The 19,993-nt window shown below is 41.6% G+C and overlaps 1 protein-coding gene across 1 annotated transcript in view; it reads left to right on the forward strand.

Annotated features, from left to right (window-relative positions):
- The first annotated feature begins 830 nt into the window (after window positions 1-830).
- Window positions 831-19,993, forward strand: part of SOAT1 (sterol O-acyltransferase 1) — a 48,385-nt gene continuing 29,222 nt past the window's right edge. Inside the window, exons 1-3 of the mRNA XM_054036804.1 lie at window positions 831-938; window positions 5,412-5,544; window positions 16,328-16,386. Of these exons, the coding sequence (XP_053892779.1) occupies window positions 5,418-5,544; window positions 16,328-16,386 (186 nt within the window). The 5' untranslated portion in view covers window positions 831-938; window positions 5,412-5,417. The remainder of the gene's footprint in view (window positions 939-5,411; window positions 5,545-16,327; window positions 16,387-19,993) is intronic.

A 19,993-nucleotide genomic window follows, 5' to 3' on the forward strand; every position in this document is an offset into this window, starting at 1 on the left:
AGTATTTTTTCATGCAACACACTGTCAACTGGAACTCCTTGCCAGAGGGTGTTGTGAAGGCCAAAACTATAACCAGGTTCAAAAGGGAGCTACATAGATTCATGGAGGATAGGTCCATCAATGGCTATTAGCCAGGATGGGCAGGGATGGTGTCCCTTGCCCTCTGTTTGCCAGAAGTTGGGATTGGGTGACAAGACATGGATGATAACCTGTCTGTTCATCCCCTTTAGGGCACCTGCCATTGGCCACTGTCAGAGGACAGGATACTGGGCTTGATGGACCTCTGGTCTGACCCAATATGGCCGTTCTTATTTTCTGCAGTTCCCTCTCCTGAAAATGTAGCTACACCAAGGCTAGGCTCCAGTATGTCCAGAGGTTCTTCCACTGCCCACCACAGTCTCTGAGCACCTTCCAGTGCCGCACTGAGAGACCCTGGTTCTGGCTACAGAGGGACGAGCAGCTCCTCCTGCTGCCCGCTGGCGGGAGGGTCGCAGTCCAGTCTCGCACAGCCCACGCTGAGAGCCGCCGCAGGACATGCTGGCGTCGGGTGTGGCCCAGGTTGCGGGAGGCGACAGAGGGCAGAACTGCGAGGACAAGGGCTGGAGCTGGGGGGGGGCGCAGTTAGAGCGCGCGCAACGTGCCTCTCACGTGCTCCTTGCTCCAGTTCCTCCCCTCTGTCCCGCCCCCAACATGCACGCTGCTCCTTTACCCCAGCTCCTCCTCTCTGCACCGTCGGCTCTGGCCGGTGGCAGGGGGGCGGGGCCTGGTTCTAGGGCAGGCAGCCAATGAGCGGCGACGCTCCCCACTCCTTTCCTTTGCGCGGTGACGTAATGGAGGAGTGGGGAAGGCTGGAGGGTTCCATTCTCGCTCTCGTTCACCCAAGCGGAGGTGGAGCTGAGGCGTAGGGGAGTCGCGCGGACACACTCCCTGAGGACAAGGTGCCGTACCTCGCCACCTGGGCCGGGAGCTCGTGGGGTCCGCGCGCTAGTTCTCCCGCTGCCGGGCTGCTGCACGCGCTGACCTCGCCGGGGCTCTCCGCCGGACGGGCCGGGCTCGGGGTAGCTGCCCTGCAGGGGCTGCGTGCGGAGCGCCCCGCGCTGTGCATTGATCTCTGTCACGGCGCCGCGAGCTTGTTAGTTCAGAGGCTTTAATTGTTGGCTGCTGCTGCTGGGGGTCGCGGTCCCTCGCTGATGTGGCAGCCTTGCTATGGGGCCCGCCAGGCTGGGAGGGGGACAATCCTCGGAGCCCCGGGTCTGGCTAGGGTTTGGCGGGGAGGCCACCTGGCTGTCTAGAGGAGACCAGCACAGTCTGTGTGGAAAGGTTAAAAGACTGGAGATGTTTAGACTTGGGACCCTGGTAACCGTTTTTTTTAAATTAAGGGCTGCTTTAAAGAGGACGGTGATCAGTTCTCTATGCCTGCTGAGGGTAGGGTGAGAAGTAAGGATCTTAATCTGGAGCAATGGAGAGGTAGCTTAGATGTTAAGAAAACTTTCCATTATAAGGATAGTTAAGCACTGGAATAGGCTTCCCAGGGAGACTGGGGAATCCTCTCATTGGAGGTTTTTAAGAACAGGCTAGAAAACCTTATGGAAGATCTAGGTTTACTTGGTCCTGCCTTGGGGAGGAGGCTGGACTTGATCTCATGAGGTCCCTTCCAGCCCTACAGTTCTATGATTCTGTAATGCTCCTTTGGCCTGCATGCAATCTGGAGGAGAGAGTCCAGTTCAGGCATCAAATTTGTTCTTAAAGAATGTTTTGTAATAAGTAATGTTGTTGTTTGTCACTCACCTTGTCTGTACTATAGCAGAGAGGGAAGTCCACTTATTACTATACAAGTGTACCGAGTGCCAGCGAAACAATAAACAGCATTTTATTTGCTGACCATAATAGGCTTGTTTTGCTTATGGACTAACTTTATTTTAGGCCCTATGTTGTGTGAAGGGCACTTTCAGTCTGAGGGAGTAGAATCCACATCTGTTTTTTTATAAAACTATTGATATGGAAAACAAAAACACTGTCATTGGACAGTGAGATTGTTAATTGTGGGCTGCAGTTTAGTTTGAAGCCATGTCACAACCTTTTTACAGGTGATTGTGTAAACATGGATGTATTAAAATATATTGTTTCTGTGCTAATGTGAGGTGAAGTCATGATTATTGGCAATAATTAAAAAGGAAGGTGGAGAAAATAAATCTCAGTGATTGTGAATGAGATATAGTACCTGGTAACTGATAGTCCATTTCAAATGAGCCTCTTTAAAGAAATCTGCTGAGGGGATCTGTTCATGGTTCTGAAGCCCAGAAGGAGCATAGGGTGGGTATCGGAAACATACGCTGTTCCTTACTGAGAGTAAAGGTGAACAGAACGGGATGTAAGAGGAAGTTCAGCTTGTGGAAGCAGTGATATGCTGAGCTTGTGGGAAGAAGGAAGCCAGAAGAGATTCACTGCATAGCATTCAAGGAGCCAGGGGACTGAAGAACATTTGCTTACCTGCCTGAGAGAGTTAAACTGGACAGAGGCATAAAAAGGAAACATGGGAGTTCTTGGCAAAGAAGGGGAGGGAAAATAACAAAAAATACAAGTGTGAGAGGGTTTAGCCGCCTGCTGCTGCTGCTCCTTAGTTAGATTGGTTTTTAATTTCAAGATCTGGATTAATAGTTGTGGGTGCAGAAAGTCACTTGCCATTACGTGAGGTAGGTGTCACATTAAATCCTCCCTACCAGAAAAGGTGAGGTGATTCTTGTATCCATATTGTAGGTTGTTGTTTGTATTCTTTCAGACTTTCATGTGTGTCAAGGTGACACTCAGAAAGCAGTTAGCCCTGTCTGCTGCAGTGCATCTGAAAACCTCTGATTTATCTTAGCCTTGTCTTGTGATTGGCTCAGCTCTAAAGGAGATTAGAGAAGAGAGATAATGTTTTCTTTTTTTGTTACTGACACATTGATAGTTGCCAAATATTGTGCCTTCTAATACTGAGGATGCAGATTAAGACATTCCCCACAAATATAATCCCATTATCCATGTGCAAAAAATTTATTTAATCTTGCATGATAAATGTCATTCATATCATCAAATCTATCTTATGCAAGAGCTATATTTGTCTTTAAAACAAGTCTAGTGTATGGTAGTTAAACATACTGTACCCACAATACTATTTTACTCTAGTTATATTCTTAAATTTACTTTTGGTGACCCTCACCTTCCTCTTTAACTTCTATTCCCCTTCCCCTCACTATCCCAAAGGCCCTTTGAAAAAGGATCTAGGGGTGGGTTTACCAGAGAAGAATGTGCAGTCCTTACAGCCTCTACAGGGTTGAAAGTGCTACTGAGAAAGGTATCGAGCTTTGGGCCCACCTCGGATATTCCATGTGACAATGTGTTGTGTTAACACCGGACCTCTCAGGTCCCCCCCCCCCCCCCCCGAACTTTGATTTTTCAGGGGGTAATGCCTTCAATACATTGGGGAATATGTGAAGTAAACACAAACTGGTTTTGCTGTGGGGTGATAGCAGCAACAGTAGTGTACAAAGCCTGCTTCTGTGTGCTATGGCCTTTTCAACCAGTTGTCTGATCCAGTGCATTACATCTGGCACTCAGTGCGAAAATATAGTAACTCTTCCTCTAAGGTCATTTCCTGGGTTATGTAAATCTGTATTAAAGTAATAATACCTGTCATATAAATGATTGTTCACACAAACTACCTGCTATTGTGTGTGGTTAACTCAGAAGGTTTTCTCTCATTTTTTATAGTCCTTGATTATATTATAGCTTGCAGTCTGGGCTGTCATCTCATAAGATAAACAGGACTGGGCCTGGTTAGTAGTAGTTGCCGCGGGGCTTCCAAGGAACATGTAGGGGCTTCAGGAAGTGATGCTGGTGGTTCAGTAAGTGGCATTCTTCACTTTGTTTATACAGAAGCAGTGCCCAAAGTGGTGTGGGGAGGAATTGAAACTGCTGCTAGATATAAAGTTTACAGAATCAAGAACAGTAACCAGTGCTGCTGTATCTTTAATGAGAAGTGAACCTGAAGGCCTGACCACATGTGATTGAGAGAGATCCTGTTTCTTCTTGCAGGAGTGTCAACCCTGGTTGTAGTGTTGGGACATTTTCTTAAATGGATATTGCCTTTCAATAGTGAGTGTAGTTCGTGTGTTTATAAATATGCACACAGCGTATACTCTGATGGGCTACAGAGATATTTCAAGTATCAGAGGGGTAGCCGTGTTAGTCTGAATCTGTAAAAAGCAACAGAGGGTCCTGTGGCACCTTTAAGACTAACGGAAGTATTGGGAGCATAAGCTTTCGTGGGTAAGAACCTCACTTCTTGCATCTGAAGAAGTGAGGTTCTTACCCACGGAAGCTTATGCTCCCAGTATTTCTGTTAGTCTTAAAGGTGCCACAGGACCCTCTGTTGCTTTTTAGAGATATTTCAGATGCTTCTGGATGAGAAGCACTTAGATAAATGTAAGGAGCGAGTCTTATGAAAGAAAAGTGTGTGTGGTTGGTATTTTGGAAGCCCAGTCTGGGGCAAGGGCAACTTTAGGGAGCTTCATAGATTTCCATTTTGTTAGTCAAGAGTAGAGCAGGATGCCATTTTTCTCTTGGTGACTATCGTAAATAACACCTCTCCCTCCCTTTAAAAAACAGGTCTACATTTTGAATCTGGAGGTGGTGGTGCAGGAATCTGTGTTAGTAATCATTCAGCCTTCAGCAATGGCCCCTGCTGTTGGGTTTGGCGTGGTTTAGACAAACATGGTTCTCTCTCTTCCTGTTTCACTGTGGTTTGCAGCACAATCATTCATTTGTCTAAATAAGGCACAAGGTTTACTGAGGACTTGGGCTTTTTTTACAGGAAGGGGATTGTCTGGTATTCTCAGGCTTGGTATTCTCTTCCGTGATGCCAAAGCGAAATTTGAAAAAGCAGGGAGGGGAGGAATCTCAAAACCCCCAAACCAGTGTTGAGAGTCAGGTTTTGCTATATAAATTACCAGCAAAAATCAGTTGCATAGTGAAGCATTTTAAAGGCTTCACTTGTGAAGTGACGCTCCCAACACTGTGTTGGGAGCCTTGAGGATTCCTAGTTGCTTAAAATGAAGGGTTTGTGTATTGGAGGTGGTTTGGGAATGTGGGGGAATTAACTTTTTCTGTCCCGCTTACTGTCTAGTGTGGAGAGAAGGGAGGAGAAGGTATGGTTCTTAGTACAGGTTTTACTATGTAGATAGTTGGGATGGGAGAGGGGGTTAGCTTTGTTAGACTGCCAGTCCCATTTATCCGCTTTTTCTTATTTTTTTTTTCTCCCCACCTCCAGTGAGCAGTCAAAGGCAGGAAAAATCTAGCATATGTAATAGCTGAATAAATGCATCATGTCTGAGGCCCTTTGATAACTAATTCTTTCCTCTCTTCTATGGTAGACTACAATGGTAGGTGAAGATTATACTTCCATAAGACACCGCCAGCCGAGTTCTACAGGACACGGGACCCCTGAGAAGAATGAAGTGCAGAAGAGATCTGAGGCAGAGAAGCCATTCCAAAACTCAAGCAATGGTGAGTTATTTCAGTTGTGGTTCAGGGCTATCTGTACCTTCAATCCACTCTAGCCTGGCTGGGGACACCTCCTCTCGGTGACAGGCCTCGTACCTTCACCTCTTTGAAGGAGGAATCCCACAATTCTCCCACTTTCAGACTGGATCTTGGGGTACTGACTGTGATTCTTCAGCAGGGCTGACTGGGCTGGAGCCTTCCTTTCAAGAGCTGTGACCAGTGTGTGGATATGGTGACACAAAACAGTCCTTTCAAAACAACATATTTTTCAATTTTATAGCAGGAACAAAGCAGAACAAGAGCAAAGGGTTATTAAAACATGCATGTTATTAAGCAATCTACATGCATGTTTGTCTTATGTAAAGATTAGGGAGGCTTATCCAGACACCCGCACTTTTGGGGACTGCGGTTCAGTCTGCTTTCACACCATCTTTAGGGGGCAGACCTTTTATCAGTCCCAAATATTCTTTGTTTCCCTGTATCTCTTGAACCTGGTCAAATTGGTTTGTGCAGCCCACCAGAGGTGGGGACGCAGCATATCATAGTTAATAGTCCTGAGTGTCTGCTAAGGAACACCTGGCTGTGCTGCGGTCACCTTTCCTGTGGAACAGTGTCAAGTAACTCCTGCTGGAATTAATCCTGGTAGTCCTATAGCAAATGATGCTATAACAAATAGCTGGACATGACATATATTCATAAAATATCATGAGCGTCTCCCATACCTTTCAGACTTTCTCATTGGCTTGATGAAGGGGCTTCTGCGGAGTTTGCGCTTCATTTTTGGTGCAAGTGGCGGCACTTCACTGGAGCTCACTTGATGTGAGGGAAAAGAATTCACAAGCTGGCAAAATAAGATAGATTACCCAGAAGTCAGTGTGAACTCCCCTGTCACCTTCCCCTAATTCCATCCTGTAGGAGAGGCTGGTTGATGGTGGAGTTTGAAGATTTCTTCTACCTGTGCAGGATGGTAGGAATAGCCCAATATCTGAGTTAGCTAAAGCAGTGTATTGTCTGAGTTTTGAGGGTTGGAGTGAACCTATGGATTTCAAAAGTTTTCAAAGGGCAAAATGGAAAAGTGAAGCATAAATAGTAAGGAATAGGATTCATTGTTGGAAGACCAAACAACGAAAGCACCATTGGAACCACTAATAAGGAGGCTGTCTCACGCCGTTGGAGGGAATCAGTCCTCAGATAATAATCATCAGTAGTCTGCAGCTTTGAGGTCCTCTTCAACTCCTTGCTGCTGCTGGAGTATTCAGATAGCTGTTGCTGTGAAAGATGCAACCTTCCATCAGAGTCTAGTTAGAGGACTATATCTCATTCTGTTGGATGATTTGGCCACAGTCATCCACTCTGTCATGGCTTCTAGGCTGGATTACTGCAACTTGCTTTATCAAGGCATGAGTGTTATTTTAGCCAGAATGAAGTAGTCAGCTTGTTTTGGCAACACCGGCCACCAAGAACTAGTACTGCTAGTCTCATTATTGTGGCTTCTTATAAAATGAAGTTAAAAGCTAATGTTCTCATTTTTAATTCCCTCTGCAGCTGTTTGTTGGCATCTCAGCGAGTGCCTTTTTCCTTGACAACTGTATCTTGCAAGTGTACATGTTCCTCAGGCACTTTGGAGCTGTCATCCTTGTGGGTGAAATCCTTGAGTGGGAGATGGGCTTTCTCTGCAAGAGGAGACGGGACTTTGGAATTTATTACCAGAGAAAATCATTGATCTTATAGGCTTCAGAATAGGCAATATTTCAGTTTCGCTTTCCCAAATTAACAGAAAAGGGGTGGAACAAAAAGTGAAGTTAGAAGGAAGTTATAAATTTTATTTAAAACTAACAAACAAACAAAAACAACAACCAGATTATCTAGGAGAAAGAAGGAGTGGAAAATTACAAGTGACCTGTGGCCTAGAGTTGATTCTTAACTCTTGGGTGGCTTTCCTAATCTCTTTATTTCGGCTCTAGCTAGACTGCATTTGTGATGGGTGCCTTTATAAATGAAAATTACAATTGATATTTTAAATAAGGCTTTCTGACTTTGATTTAAATTAGATTAATTATCTATCTACCCTGCTCAGAATCCTGTTTTTTGTTGATCCATATTCTGGGAGTTTGCTTCAGCAAGACCAACCAATGTTATATTCTCTGTGGAAATCAAATGCAGAGTTGCTCTTTCTCACAGGGATCAGGTAGGATCCAACCTAAGAACACCAGTTATTCTAGGATCTGTCTTTCTCTGCTTCTCTTGTTATGGCAAAATCAGTGATGTTTAGTGGAGGAAGACAGAAAAAGATATCTACAGTGGTAAGCTTCTCCTTAATCTAGATAATGCTGGTACTTTCTAGCTTGCCAGTGAAATGATCACGAGTGTTGTCTGCAGTGTCTGAAGTTTTAATCTAATTCCTTTTTGGACAACAGCTCAACGAACCATGCCCTCTGTGGCCTGCATGTACTTTTAAGTAGATCAGCTGAGTTATTTAGTCACTGTGGAGTCATAACATGCCTGCATTGGCTCGCTGTAAAAATTAGCTTAACTCAGTAAACAGTATTAGTAGTTATTAACATATGTTGTGTATTGTAAATGGAGAACTTGTTAAATTGAATAGCCTTGCACTGGAGTAATTGTAGGTTAGTTTTACTTCAGGCAGGTAGTGTTCTATTTAGTGGTTGGCGTAAAGGACTGAGAATTGGGACTAAGATCTAATCTGACTTCTGCTACTGACTTGCTGTGTGACCTTAGACAAATAATTTAACCTCTAGCTGTTTCCCCCTTTGTAAAGTAAGGATAATCTGTCTGTCTGCCTCAGTAGTGAGGTGTAATATTTTGTTAAGCGCTTTCACCCAGGATCTGAAAGGTGTCTTACAAGTGCAAAGTATATGCCAAAGCCCATGAACTATTCTTGAATTATTTTTTCCAGTTAAAACACTAAATGTTTCTAGCCATGTTCGTTGCATCATGCACCTATAAAACATCTGCTAGAATTGTGCATTTAGATGGCTATCTCACTGTCCTTTGTGTGTAATGATGGGTTCTATGCATCTTCACATTATGTAGTCGTTGGAGGCTGTTTGACATATGCCTGGGGATTTGCAATACATGAGACTGACGTTTTGTAAGTCTATTGTATGACTTCTGAAAGGAAGGCCCTATTCAGAGAAGTGGCATTCCAGGAGTGGTAACCTTACTGCAGACACTTTGTTGGAGAAATCCATTTTACCCGTGAGTGGTTCTTTTATTTGATTTCCTTGTATAGTGTGAGGGTATCTCCCATATTAGGTCATTTAAACCCTCAGAGCTTTGTCTTTTACATACTTCTTTCTCTCAGTTTTTTCTGCAGTTAGGGGCATCTTGTCCTGTCATTCATATCTTGAGCAATTATTTGGCCAACAGTAACATTTGTTGAATTCTTACTACTTAATGACAACCACATGCAGTGGCTTCTGGTCACTGCATCATGATTAAACATGTTCCAGTCTTGTGCCAGTCTTAACATTATAGTATGTAACTTCAGGCATCTCCGGTGGATTTTAGTGTGGTTCTAGTCTGTAATAGAACTATATAAAAAGGCCACCTCTTTACTCAACTGATCTGTTCCTTTATGGACTCATTCATAATTACTGACTTGAGTGGTTAAAAAATATTTACTACTTTTTGAGAAGCCTTGTTAATATTGTAGAGCCAACACATTTGGGCTAGCTAGAGCAGTGGTTCTCAACCTGGGGTACATGTACCCCTGGGGATATGCAGAGGTCTTCTAGGGGGTACATCAACTCATCTAGATATTTGCCTAGTTTTACAACAGGCTACATAAAAAGCACTAGTGAAGTCAGTACAAACTAAAATTTCATACAGACAATGACTTGTTTATACTGCTCTATATACTATACGCTGAAATGTAAGTACAGTGTTAATATTCCAGTTGATTTATTTTATAATTGTATGGTAAATATGAGAAAGTAAGCAATTTTTCAATAATAGTGTGGTGTGACACTTCAGTATTTTTATGTCTGATTTTGTAAGTAAGTAGTTTTTAAGTGAGGTGAAACTTGGGGGTACACAAGACAAATCAGACTATTATACCCCTTTCAGGAGTCTGGAAAGGTTGAGAGCTACAGAACTAGAGTCTTGCATATTACAAACACTTTTAGTAGATTCCCATTACAGAAACAGGTTACACAATTTTTTAAAAAAACTTTCCTATTTTTGTGAAATCCAATTTTTTTTTTCACCAGCTCAGGTGTTGAACAAGAAGAAAAGAGCCAAGTTTAATTTTCAGATGGAGAGTTGTTTACACAGAGATGGCGCTCTTAAATACCATCTTTAAAGGTGCTTTACAAAATATAAGCCCATTTAAACTTTTTAATGGAACTATCATATTTATTTTGTATCTCAAAGAAGATTCTGCAAGTTTGTTTGCTAGTCTCATTAATTAGGTTGTTTCCCCTTTAATTAGCACCCTACCCTATTTTAAAAGTCAGTATCTAGGCGTTCTTAATTTCTGCTATGCTAACATAGTTTACAGTTTTGCAATGAGAAGATGTTGCAACCTGTAAGTCATTTAAGTATGACTTCCCTTGTGTGTAGATCTTAAATTTCAGTTCCAAAGAGAGGCCCATGTTAAATCAATTTTATGACCCCTACTCAGACATCCCTTCCTCACTTCAGACTGATCATCATGTGAAGGTTCCTCCTCTAGTCAAATGTTCCTTGTGAGTAAGCAACAATTTATGTAACAGAAAATAAATGAATTGTCCCCTTTTTCTGTACACACATGTATTTGTACGTTGACTCACTTTTATAAGTTTTTTGAGCAGTGTTAATCAGGGACTGAGTTTTTCGTGTAGTTTTGTTTGTTTGTTTTTTGTTTTAAGAGATTGGATTTGCAGGGAAAATCACAATTTAGCTATTCTACTTTTTTGTTTTAACTTTTAAGTACATTCACATTTTTGTAGTCAATGTACATACTCTAACATGAGATGACGGTGAAAATGACTGTTTTGGATATTTAGATTCTGTTAAGACGATTTCTGGGTTTCTCTGTTTCCAGCCCAGAGTCTGTGGGTCCCTCTTTCTTGATGAGTCTTGGGTTTGCTGATCTCTCTTGTCGTAATTCACATTTTGTATGCTGATGGTGGTTAACAATGTGACAATTATATCAAACTCACTTCCCCTCCTTTCCCTCCCACTCATTATTCTTAACAGTTCTCCTTTGGTGTTACTTCAGTATAATTCCCCCTTGGTTAATAGAGCTGGTTGAACAACTTTCAAAATCATTCACCAAAAAGGATAAACTTTTCACAGAAAAACTTTTTTCTAGTTGTAATATTTGAAGTTTCTAATTAAATGATCTAACAGTAAAATGTATGCTAAATTCAAAGCTGTGACTTAATAGTAAACGTCTCAATTTTTTTCCTTGTGCTCTTGGTCAATTTCAGACTAATGTATAGTAGGTTGCGAGAGATAACTGAGAGAACGGGCTTTTTGGCTACAAACCTCTATTTACTCTTCTCTCCACTGAATCTTAGTCAAATTATCTCTGAAATCAGAATTGCCTACATTTAATAATGCAATAATCTTAAATGCTGGGCTAAGTCTTATGTTGTGGAAGTGGGGCAGTTGCCTAGCAATCAGAAAATCTCTATTTTTGGTAACTTTGAGCAAGTTAATCTTGACATATTTTCAATAAAAGCAAGTAGTGGTTGTGGCACTGGCCGACCAGGTGCCAGCTCATGCCAAGGCTCCTAAACCTCACTGAACACTGACAAATGCATAGTTGGACACCTGTCTGTCTCACCTGCATGTTAGTATTGGTATTAGATTTATAGAGATGGATTTAGTGTTTGGAATTTATGAAATGCTTGTGAGTTGCTGCATCCATTAATCTCACTTATAATGTCTAAATCATGTTCTAAGGTAATATTAAGTGTTTGCTATGAAACTGGAAACCCTCAGAGTCAGGAGACAAGCATTATTGAGTGTGAAATACTAGTTCACCACAAGCAGGGCCGGCTCCAGGCACCAGCAAGGGAAGCTGTTGCTTGGGGCAGCCAATAGAAAGGGGTAGCACGTTCGGGTCTTCAGCAGCAATTCGATTGTGGGTCCCTCTCCCTCTCGGAGGGAAGGACCGGCTGCCGAATTGCCACCGAAGAATGAAGCGGCACAGTAGAGCTGCCGCCGAAGTGCCACCGATCGCGGCTTTATTTATTTAGTTATTTATTTAGTTATTGCTTCGCCGCTTGGGGCGGCAAAAAAGCTGGAGCCGGCTCTGACCACAAGAGAAGTATTATGCCCAGCAAAGGAAGGCCTGTAGACACCAGACAAACCATTGTGGAACATCAGTGGATAGGGGACTTTGCTCCCCATCACACACATGAAGAGAGGATGTGCACAAACCCTCGTCCCATCACAGTTTGAACTCCGGGGAAGGGAATAAAATCTCAGAGCCAGAGGTTCTGTATCACTATGGTGCTTTGAATTTGGAGAGGGCAATATTTCTAAAAATAAGCAGGGGATCCCCAAGCTGCTTAGCTTAGCCCTAAAGGACCTATGGAGGTTGTACATTACATCAGCTTATTTTTTGAAGCCGAAGACTGTAACTCATTTGTGTGTTTACCTGCTTTAACCTTGTAAATAACTTTTATTTTTCCTAGTTAATAAACTTTTAGTTTAATATAGGATTGGCTACAAGTGTTGTCTTTAGTGAGAGATCTAAGGTACATTTGACCTGGGGTAAGTAACTGGTCCTTTGGGACTGGGAGTAACCTGAATATTGTTGCAATTTTTGGTGTAAGGGACCATCTACCAGAAAGGCAGGCATGCCTGTGTGGCAAGATAGACTGGAGTGCCTAAGGAGACTGTCTGTGACTCCATCTCAAGGCTGTTATAGTGCTTGAGGAGTTCACACTTGCTACTTTGTTGGTGAAATCTAATCATAGAACACGCAACCAATTGGGGGTTTGTTGCCCTGGTTTGTAATAGTCTGTTCTGAGGTTAGCACCCACGTTCGTGAGCTTGACAGTGGTGCAAATGCATTCTGTGGTGTTAGTCATCCCTACTGGATGTCCTGGTTCACATCACAAGGCCACCAAATAAACAGGTGCCATCTGTTGATTGTTCACTAGGCTAAGGATTCAGATATCAGCCATGTTATAAACAGACTTGTTGTGAGTGTTTGCATGGTGACTGCTCTTGATATGAGGCTCTAGCCAGTACTATCAACTCTCATTTTCAAGATAACCAAATTCACTTCACTTAAAATTCAAAATGAGGAACTAAAAACCTTTCTTTAACTTTATTATAGTGCTAGAGTTGCAGTCCCCTCAAATGAGGAACTTGTTCTAGATTAATTTTTCTTAACCACCTCTTATTTAATATGAATCTCAAAACTACTACCCATCATTAAAGCATTTGCTTTTTTAATAAGTTGAAAAAATACAGTGTTCTGCATAGGGTTATGTATTCAAATAATTTGAATGGGATAGTGTAGATTGATAGGGTGTGGACTTGGTTAGGTATTCTAGCAATTTCCCATTTTTGTAAAGATCATAAAAAGATAAACTTTCTTTTGACCATACAACAGAGAAATTTTTATTCTGTGAATCTGGTAATAAGTTATGCTTTACTGCAATGCTATTATGTACATCTGTTTGAAAATAAAACCCCTTTTAGTCAAAGGGTATTGTCATGTCTTATAAACAACTGTAAATGGAAAAAGACTCTGCCATAACAGATCAAAACCTGCAGACATATCTCCACTGCTACGATGATCAATACCCCCCTACAACGCAGCTTCCAAGATCCACCGGTCCTACACATATCCATCACAAAGTGTGGTATACATCATCCAGAGCACTAAATACCCTAATAACACTATGTGGGTGGAAATCAGACAGTCCCTACGCTCTCGAAAGAACTCCCTGGGAAAAATGATATGGTGTTTTTTGTTTTTTATCACCCGTGGACAAACATTTTTCACAAAACGATCTTACCTCTGTCCTCGTCCTCAAAGGAAACCTGCACAACACTTTCAACAGACGAGTTGGGAGCTTAAATTCATAACTTAGCTAGACATTGAAAATGATGGTTTTACTAAATATGCTGGATTTATGGCTTATTACAATAATCTGAAACCCACGATCCCCACGCCCCACACCTTGAATGGTGTCTCACAATATGTGGAATTAATTATACTGAACAATCTATTCCATCTTCTATTTAGCTGTGATGCTCTTAGTATCTTTCCCAGACCTGAAGAAGAGCTTTCCTCTCTCACCAACAGAAGTTGGTCCAATAAAAGCTATTACCTCATCCACCTTGTCCTCTAATATCCTGGGACCAACACAGATACAACAACACTACAAACAACAATGGGAAAAAGTTGTATTACAACACAGTATATGTCTGCACTCCTGTTACAATTATAAAAAGTTCTCCCAAGCATAATTGATGAGCCACTATCTCTTATTGTTCCTTCAGTTCTCTTCGTATGCCTCTGTTTCTGGATGCCTACTATATTGGGTGTAACAAGTTTCTGGTGTTAAGTTCTTCATGTAAGTGGCAAGGCTTTAAATACAGGATGACAAGCATTAAAGTGAATGTGAAAGTCACAAATTCAGGCACCAAAGAGATGATTTTTTTAAATGGGTTGGTTATAAATTGGCCTCCCCTTAGCAAGATACACTATTAGGCCAATATTTATTTCTCTATATACTTGCTTAACTGTGGATTTTTTTGGGGGGAGGTGGTTCAAGATTTGTTTCTACTGAAGTCTTTAAACCTGTTTGCTAAGAATCCTTTGCTTAATAAGAAACTTGCGAAGTGCTCTTTACTTAAAAAGGTAGCGACATGTAAAGGCCTCATTGTTTGGAGGGTTGTGTGCTGCTAGTGCACTACTATTCCATTTCTACCTAGGCATTCTGAATTAGTTGCAAGATTAGAATGAAAAAACTACAGAAAAGGCCCACACAGACACATGTGGCCTTCTAAAGGTTGTTTATCACTGTTTCAGGGTTGGCCAAGTTTAGGGACCTTGGCAAGACTTATGTAGTTGTAAACAAAAAACGTTCCAAAAGCCAAAATGTTATCAGTTGTTCCCATCCTTTACCATTTAGCGTCCTTACTCCCAATCCAACTGTTGGGATATTGTGTTCCTTAGTGAGTGATAACCAGAAACGGGCACTTTGCCTAACAGGAAACACAACTCTTGCATAGCAAGGCCTTGGTTATTCCATTATGTAAATGCCAGAACAACACCTCCCATCTGTTTTGCTCCAATGTATTATAATATAATACTCTAAATATTTAAATTTCCATTTGCAATGAACTGCTACAGTTCTCATAGGAGAACGAGGATATAAGTCAACACTGTTCTTTGTGTGCAACCCTATAGTAATATACCTGTGTGCGTACATGAAAGAGGGGAAGATTTCTAGTAAGATAATATGCTTCAGATTCAAACTTCCAAAGGGTGGTTATAAATATGGATAACATTTGAACTCTGTCCTTTAAGCATAGTGGTAAACATTAAATGGTGTATGGCTCTTTGAGTGCTGTATCTTTGCCTCAGCTCATCGTAAATATGTATAGGCATCTTGGTGTATTTTCCCCTACCAGATTGTATTTCCAAACTGCCCTTCTGCAGGGAATCTGTCGGTTGTTGTCTTTTTCACTTTCTTGTTACCAAGATCTGCTGATCTGGTCATCTTGTTGTGGCGTAAGCTCAGTCCATTGTTTCTTGCAGTCAGTGTGACTTGTTACTTAGATGTTATCTCTTTGTCACAGAAGCCTTCTTTTAGTTCCATGTGTGCATAGCAGCTACAGCAGTGGGGTCCTGGTCCACAATTGGGGCTCCTAGGTGCTGTGATAATTAAGGCTAAGATTTTGTCTCACATTTTTAGTAAAAGTCACAGACAGGTCATGGGCTTCTGTGAATTTTTCTTTTTTGTCCGTGACCTATTCAAGACTTTTATTAATAATATGCATGACAAAACTGGGAGCTCTGGGATCACTACACTACCCTGGGGCCCCCAGCTCAGACCTGTGGGGTCCCCCCACTGCCCATGGCTCCCAGCTTGGGGTATCCCTGCCACCCGTGGTGCCTGGGAGCTCCCAGGGCACCCCTGTGACATCCCAGAGTTTGGGGGCCCCCAGAGTTCCCAGCCATCACGGGCTGTGGGGGGACCCTGCAGCTCCCAGGTGCCATGAGCTCAAGTCACAGAGGTCTGTGGAAGTCACTGATTTGTAGCCCTAATGATAATTCAAATAAATGACATACTGAAGATGACTCTAGGTTATGGTTAGCAATGGGCAAAAGTAAGTTGCCCAAATCTAGCACCTACTAATATGAAGATGCAGCTGGTTTGTCACCTGACTAATTTAAACTCATGGGGTTAACTCCGACAAGTGTATGTGCATTTGTCCTCTGGCTTGTATAAAAAATTTGGCTTCTGGTGAAACCTTAAAAATATTTGATGTTTGGGATGGAGGGAGAAGACTTGACACTTGTGAAGTTACTGGGTGCTTGGGTTTCAGCAGCTGTGTTTAATAAAGTCACCATCCACATAAAACACCAAAATGCTCCTTCTTGGCTTCTAAACTTCCTACAGCTCAGTCAGTCCTGAGCATAACAGGGCCTTTGGCTTATCAGAGACAAAGTTAATGGTAAATCCAGTTTCTATGAGCTGGGTATGCTGTTCCTCCTTTTCTCTTCATGCTTCTGAGCATGTGTGTTGACCATGTCATATCTATTGAAAACATAACTGTTAAATATTTGCTTTTCCTCCTTTAGGTTGGGTTGATGTAGACCATGGGATAACAAAGAAAATGCAGCTAATAGCAGAGGCTGAGGTAAATATTTTTTAACATTTACTTGGTGGGGGGGATCTAGACTCCTGGAAAACATGAAACATCTTTTTTGTATGTGTTTGTCTATTGTTGGTTTAATGCTCTATAATGCCATCATTTCAGACATAACTTAGGAGTAGTGGTTTTACACAAGCCTTTATTCTTCCCCTTCTCCCCTACCTATTCCTATGCCCCCTGTACAGCATCTGTGTCAAAATATTAACTCAGCTGTTTGTTTTTCTTTCTCAGCCTGTGTTGTACTTGGGGGCCCCAAAAGGTTAATTCTACAAATAAGCATGTGAACTTTGACACCCGTATCCAAATTGACTGGCTTTGGCTGTATTACCCCTTGACAGTATAGCTGGGACTGCTATTTTTGGCAATCTGTAGTTTTAAATGTTTAAAGGAAAAAGTTCCTCCTGGTACCATCCAGTGAATGGGCTACTTGCTGCCTGGTATTCTTGCCTGTTGCTATGGAGCCAGTTAAGACACTTTCTCCCACCCTTTTCAACAGGGAGTCCTGCACTCCTTCAGCAGCCACAGGTGACTCTCCTAGTGCAGACAAGGTTGTGTTGTCCATAAATGTGTGTGAGCAGGAGATGCAGACAGTCTGATGTGGGTTCTAATTTCTAGAGAATTTCTTCATTCTTCATGACACCTTTTTTTTTTTTTTAAAGGGGATCTACAAGAATATCCCAGCTTCCAACATAATAGTCTGTGAAACTGTAGTGTGGTTTTTAACAGTGACTTAACTCCCTGCATGCTACATCTGGCAGTGTTCTCCTGAGTTATGTGCTTGGTCACTCTACAGTGATATGGGGGTTAAAAATACTACCAATTTCTGGTAGAGTGGGGAAGCAGCTTTTTTCCTCAAGCTGCTTGTCTGCTGAATGCCCTATTTGTCTTTGCCATTTAGAGCATTTGACTTATGTCTGCAGGATGAGATTTTAACACTAGTAGATCACTTTTAAAGGATCACTGTTCAAAGCAATAGGCCCAGAGTTGAACTGCCTCTTAAAGAGAATCACTTTTAAATTCTCTGGAGTCTGAAATTTAAAATTCTTCCAATATGAAGGCAACAACATAAAGTAACATCTCAGTTGAGTCATCACAATGACACAACCACGGCTGCTTTTGTTAGGGATGTGGGGGCACAAGCTTGTTTGCATGTCCTGCTCTGATCTTCGAACGGGAAGGCTAACTATCAACACTTAGTCATGTGTTCAGAGAGACTTCTGGCATCCTAGCCTGAATAATATCCCTTTTAGTAAACTGTATATTCAGTCAGTGTCTTCTCTAGTGGAAGTGATGTTAGCTTTTGCTCCCAATGGAGGGGTTATGCGGCTTTTACTACCTTAAATTCTGTAGGGCTTCCTTTTCCTGTCCAAGCATCTTCTGCCTAGAAGGTCTTGAAATGAATATCAGAAAAAAACATGTTTTCTTCACTTTACTTAAGAATACGTAAAATACTTTGGAACACCAAGGGAAATTCCTTTGCCATCTCCCCTTCCCTGGGCACCAGAAGTGGAATAGAGAACTTTGACATAGGAATGAATTTTTATACTTAATCAGAACAGAAATTATACACACTTCCACAGTCCTCCTTCCCAAATGGTTTCCCAACTCTCCTAAACAAATATCCATTGGCTTTATTAAACCATTTGTTAAACCTTTTCCCCCCATGGTTGCCATTATTCTTGTTAAGACAAAGAAGGAATTTCCAAACCTTTCCATGCTATTCTGCAAGGGTGCCCTGTACCCATACTAAGTGGGGCAGCATTGAGTTCACTCTTCATCCTAGCAACCAGTTTTCTTTTGTTTGCATGTTCTTCAGGACACACTGTGCCTTACTCACACCTTCTATTAACATCACAAGAGTTCCACAGCAGTGATCTGTAATTTCACAGTCTTACTTGATGCCAGAGAATGAATAACTCTTAGAAGGAAAGGTGAATGCCCTTGCCTCGGAGAAGTCTCATTTCGCAATCTTGGTATTATGGCTAGTGGGTGGTGAACACAGTTTCATTATACGATGGGGTAACTAGAGTGGATTTGAAGGCATTGCACAAGAGGGGAAGATGCCTCTATATGCATTTTGGTGCACTAATGTGGCCAAGTTTAGGATTTCAATGAGGTGAACAGTTTTGGTAAGCTTTAAAATGTTCTTGGCAATTGGGAACTCTCCTGACTTAACTTTTATACATACATACATATACACACACACACACACGTAAATCTTTATTAAGCTGACATGTGACATTTTCTGCCTTCCATTGGTATCTCACTGAGGCTCTGTGTGTGTGTGTGTGTGACCAATGGAAGGCAGAAAATGTCACGTCAGCTTAATAAACATTTACCTTTTTTGTAGGGCTGTCAATTAATCACAGTTAACTCACGCGATTAACTCAAAAATTAATCATGATTAATTGCAGTTTTAATTGCACTTTTAAACAATAATTGAATACCAATTGAAATTTATAAAATTTTGGATGTTTTTCTATATTTTCAAATGTATTGATTTCAATTACAACACAAAGTATACAGTGCTCACTTTATATTTTTTATTACAAATATTTGCACTAAAAATCATAAACTAAAGAAATAGTATTTTTCAATTCACTTCATACAAGTACTGTAGAACAATCTTTTTATCGTGAAAGTGCAACTTACAAATGTAGATTTTTGTTTGTTTATTGAGTGCAGTTATGTAAGTCACAAGTCCACTCAGTCCTACTTCTTGTTCAGCTAATCTCTAAGACAAACAAGTTTGTTTACATTTGCAGGAGATAATACTGCCCATTTCTTATTTACAATGTCACCTGAAAGTGAGAACAGGTGTTTGCATGGTACTGCTGTATCCAACGTTGCAAGATATTTATGTGCCAGATGCGCTAAAGATTCATATGCCCCTTCATGCTTCGGTCACCATTCCAGAGGATGTGCTTCCATGCTGATGACGCTCGTTTAAAAAAAAAAAAAAAAGTGTTAATTAAATTTGTGACTGAACTTCTTGGAGGAGAATTGTATGCCTCTTGCTCTGTTTACCTGCATTCTGCCATATATTTCATGTTATCGTAGTCTCGGATGATGACCCAGCTCATGTTCATTTTTAAGAACACTGTCCCTGCAGATTTGATAAAACTCAAAGAAGGTACAAATGTGAGATTTCTAAAGATCGCTACAGCACTCGAAATCTGAAGTGCCTTCCAAAATCTGAGTGGGATGGGGTGTGGAGCATGCTTTCAGAAGTCTAAAACACGGTGCAGAAACTACAGAGCCTGAACCACCAAAAAAGAAAATCAACCTTCTGCTGTTGGCATCTGACTCCAGTGATGAAAATGAACATGCGTTGGACTGCACTGCTTTGGCTCGTTATCAAGCAGAGCCCATCATCAGCATGGACGTATGTCCTGTGGAATGGTGGCTGAAGCGTGAAGGGACATATGAATCTTTAGTGCATCTGGCACATAAATATCTTGTGACGCCAGTTACAGCAGTGCCAAGCAAACGCCTGTTCTCGCTTTCAGGTATCGTAAATAAGAAGCTGGCAGCATTATTTCCTGAAAATGTAAACAAACTTGTTTGAAAGATTGGCTGAACAAGAAGTAGG

This window comes from Malaclemys terrapin, chromosome 8, assembly GCF_027887155.1.
Source record: "Malaclemys terrapin pileata isolate rMalTer1 chromosome 8, rMalTer1.hap1, whole genome shotgun sequence".
Classification (NCBI taxonomy): Eukaryota; Metazoa; Chordata; order Testudines; family Emydidae; genus Malaclemys; species Malaclemys terrapin.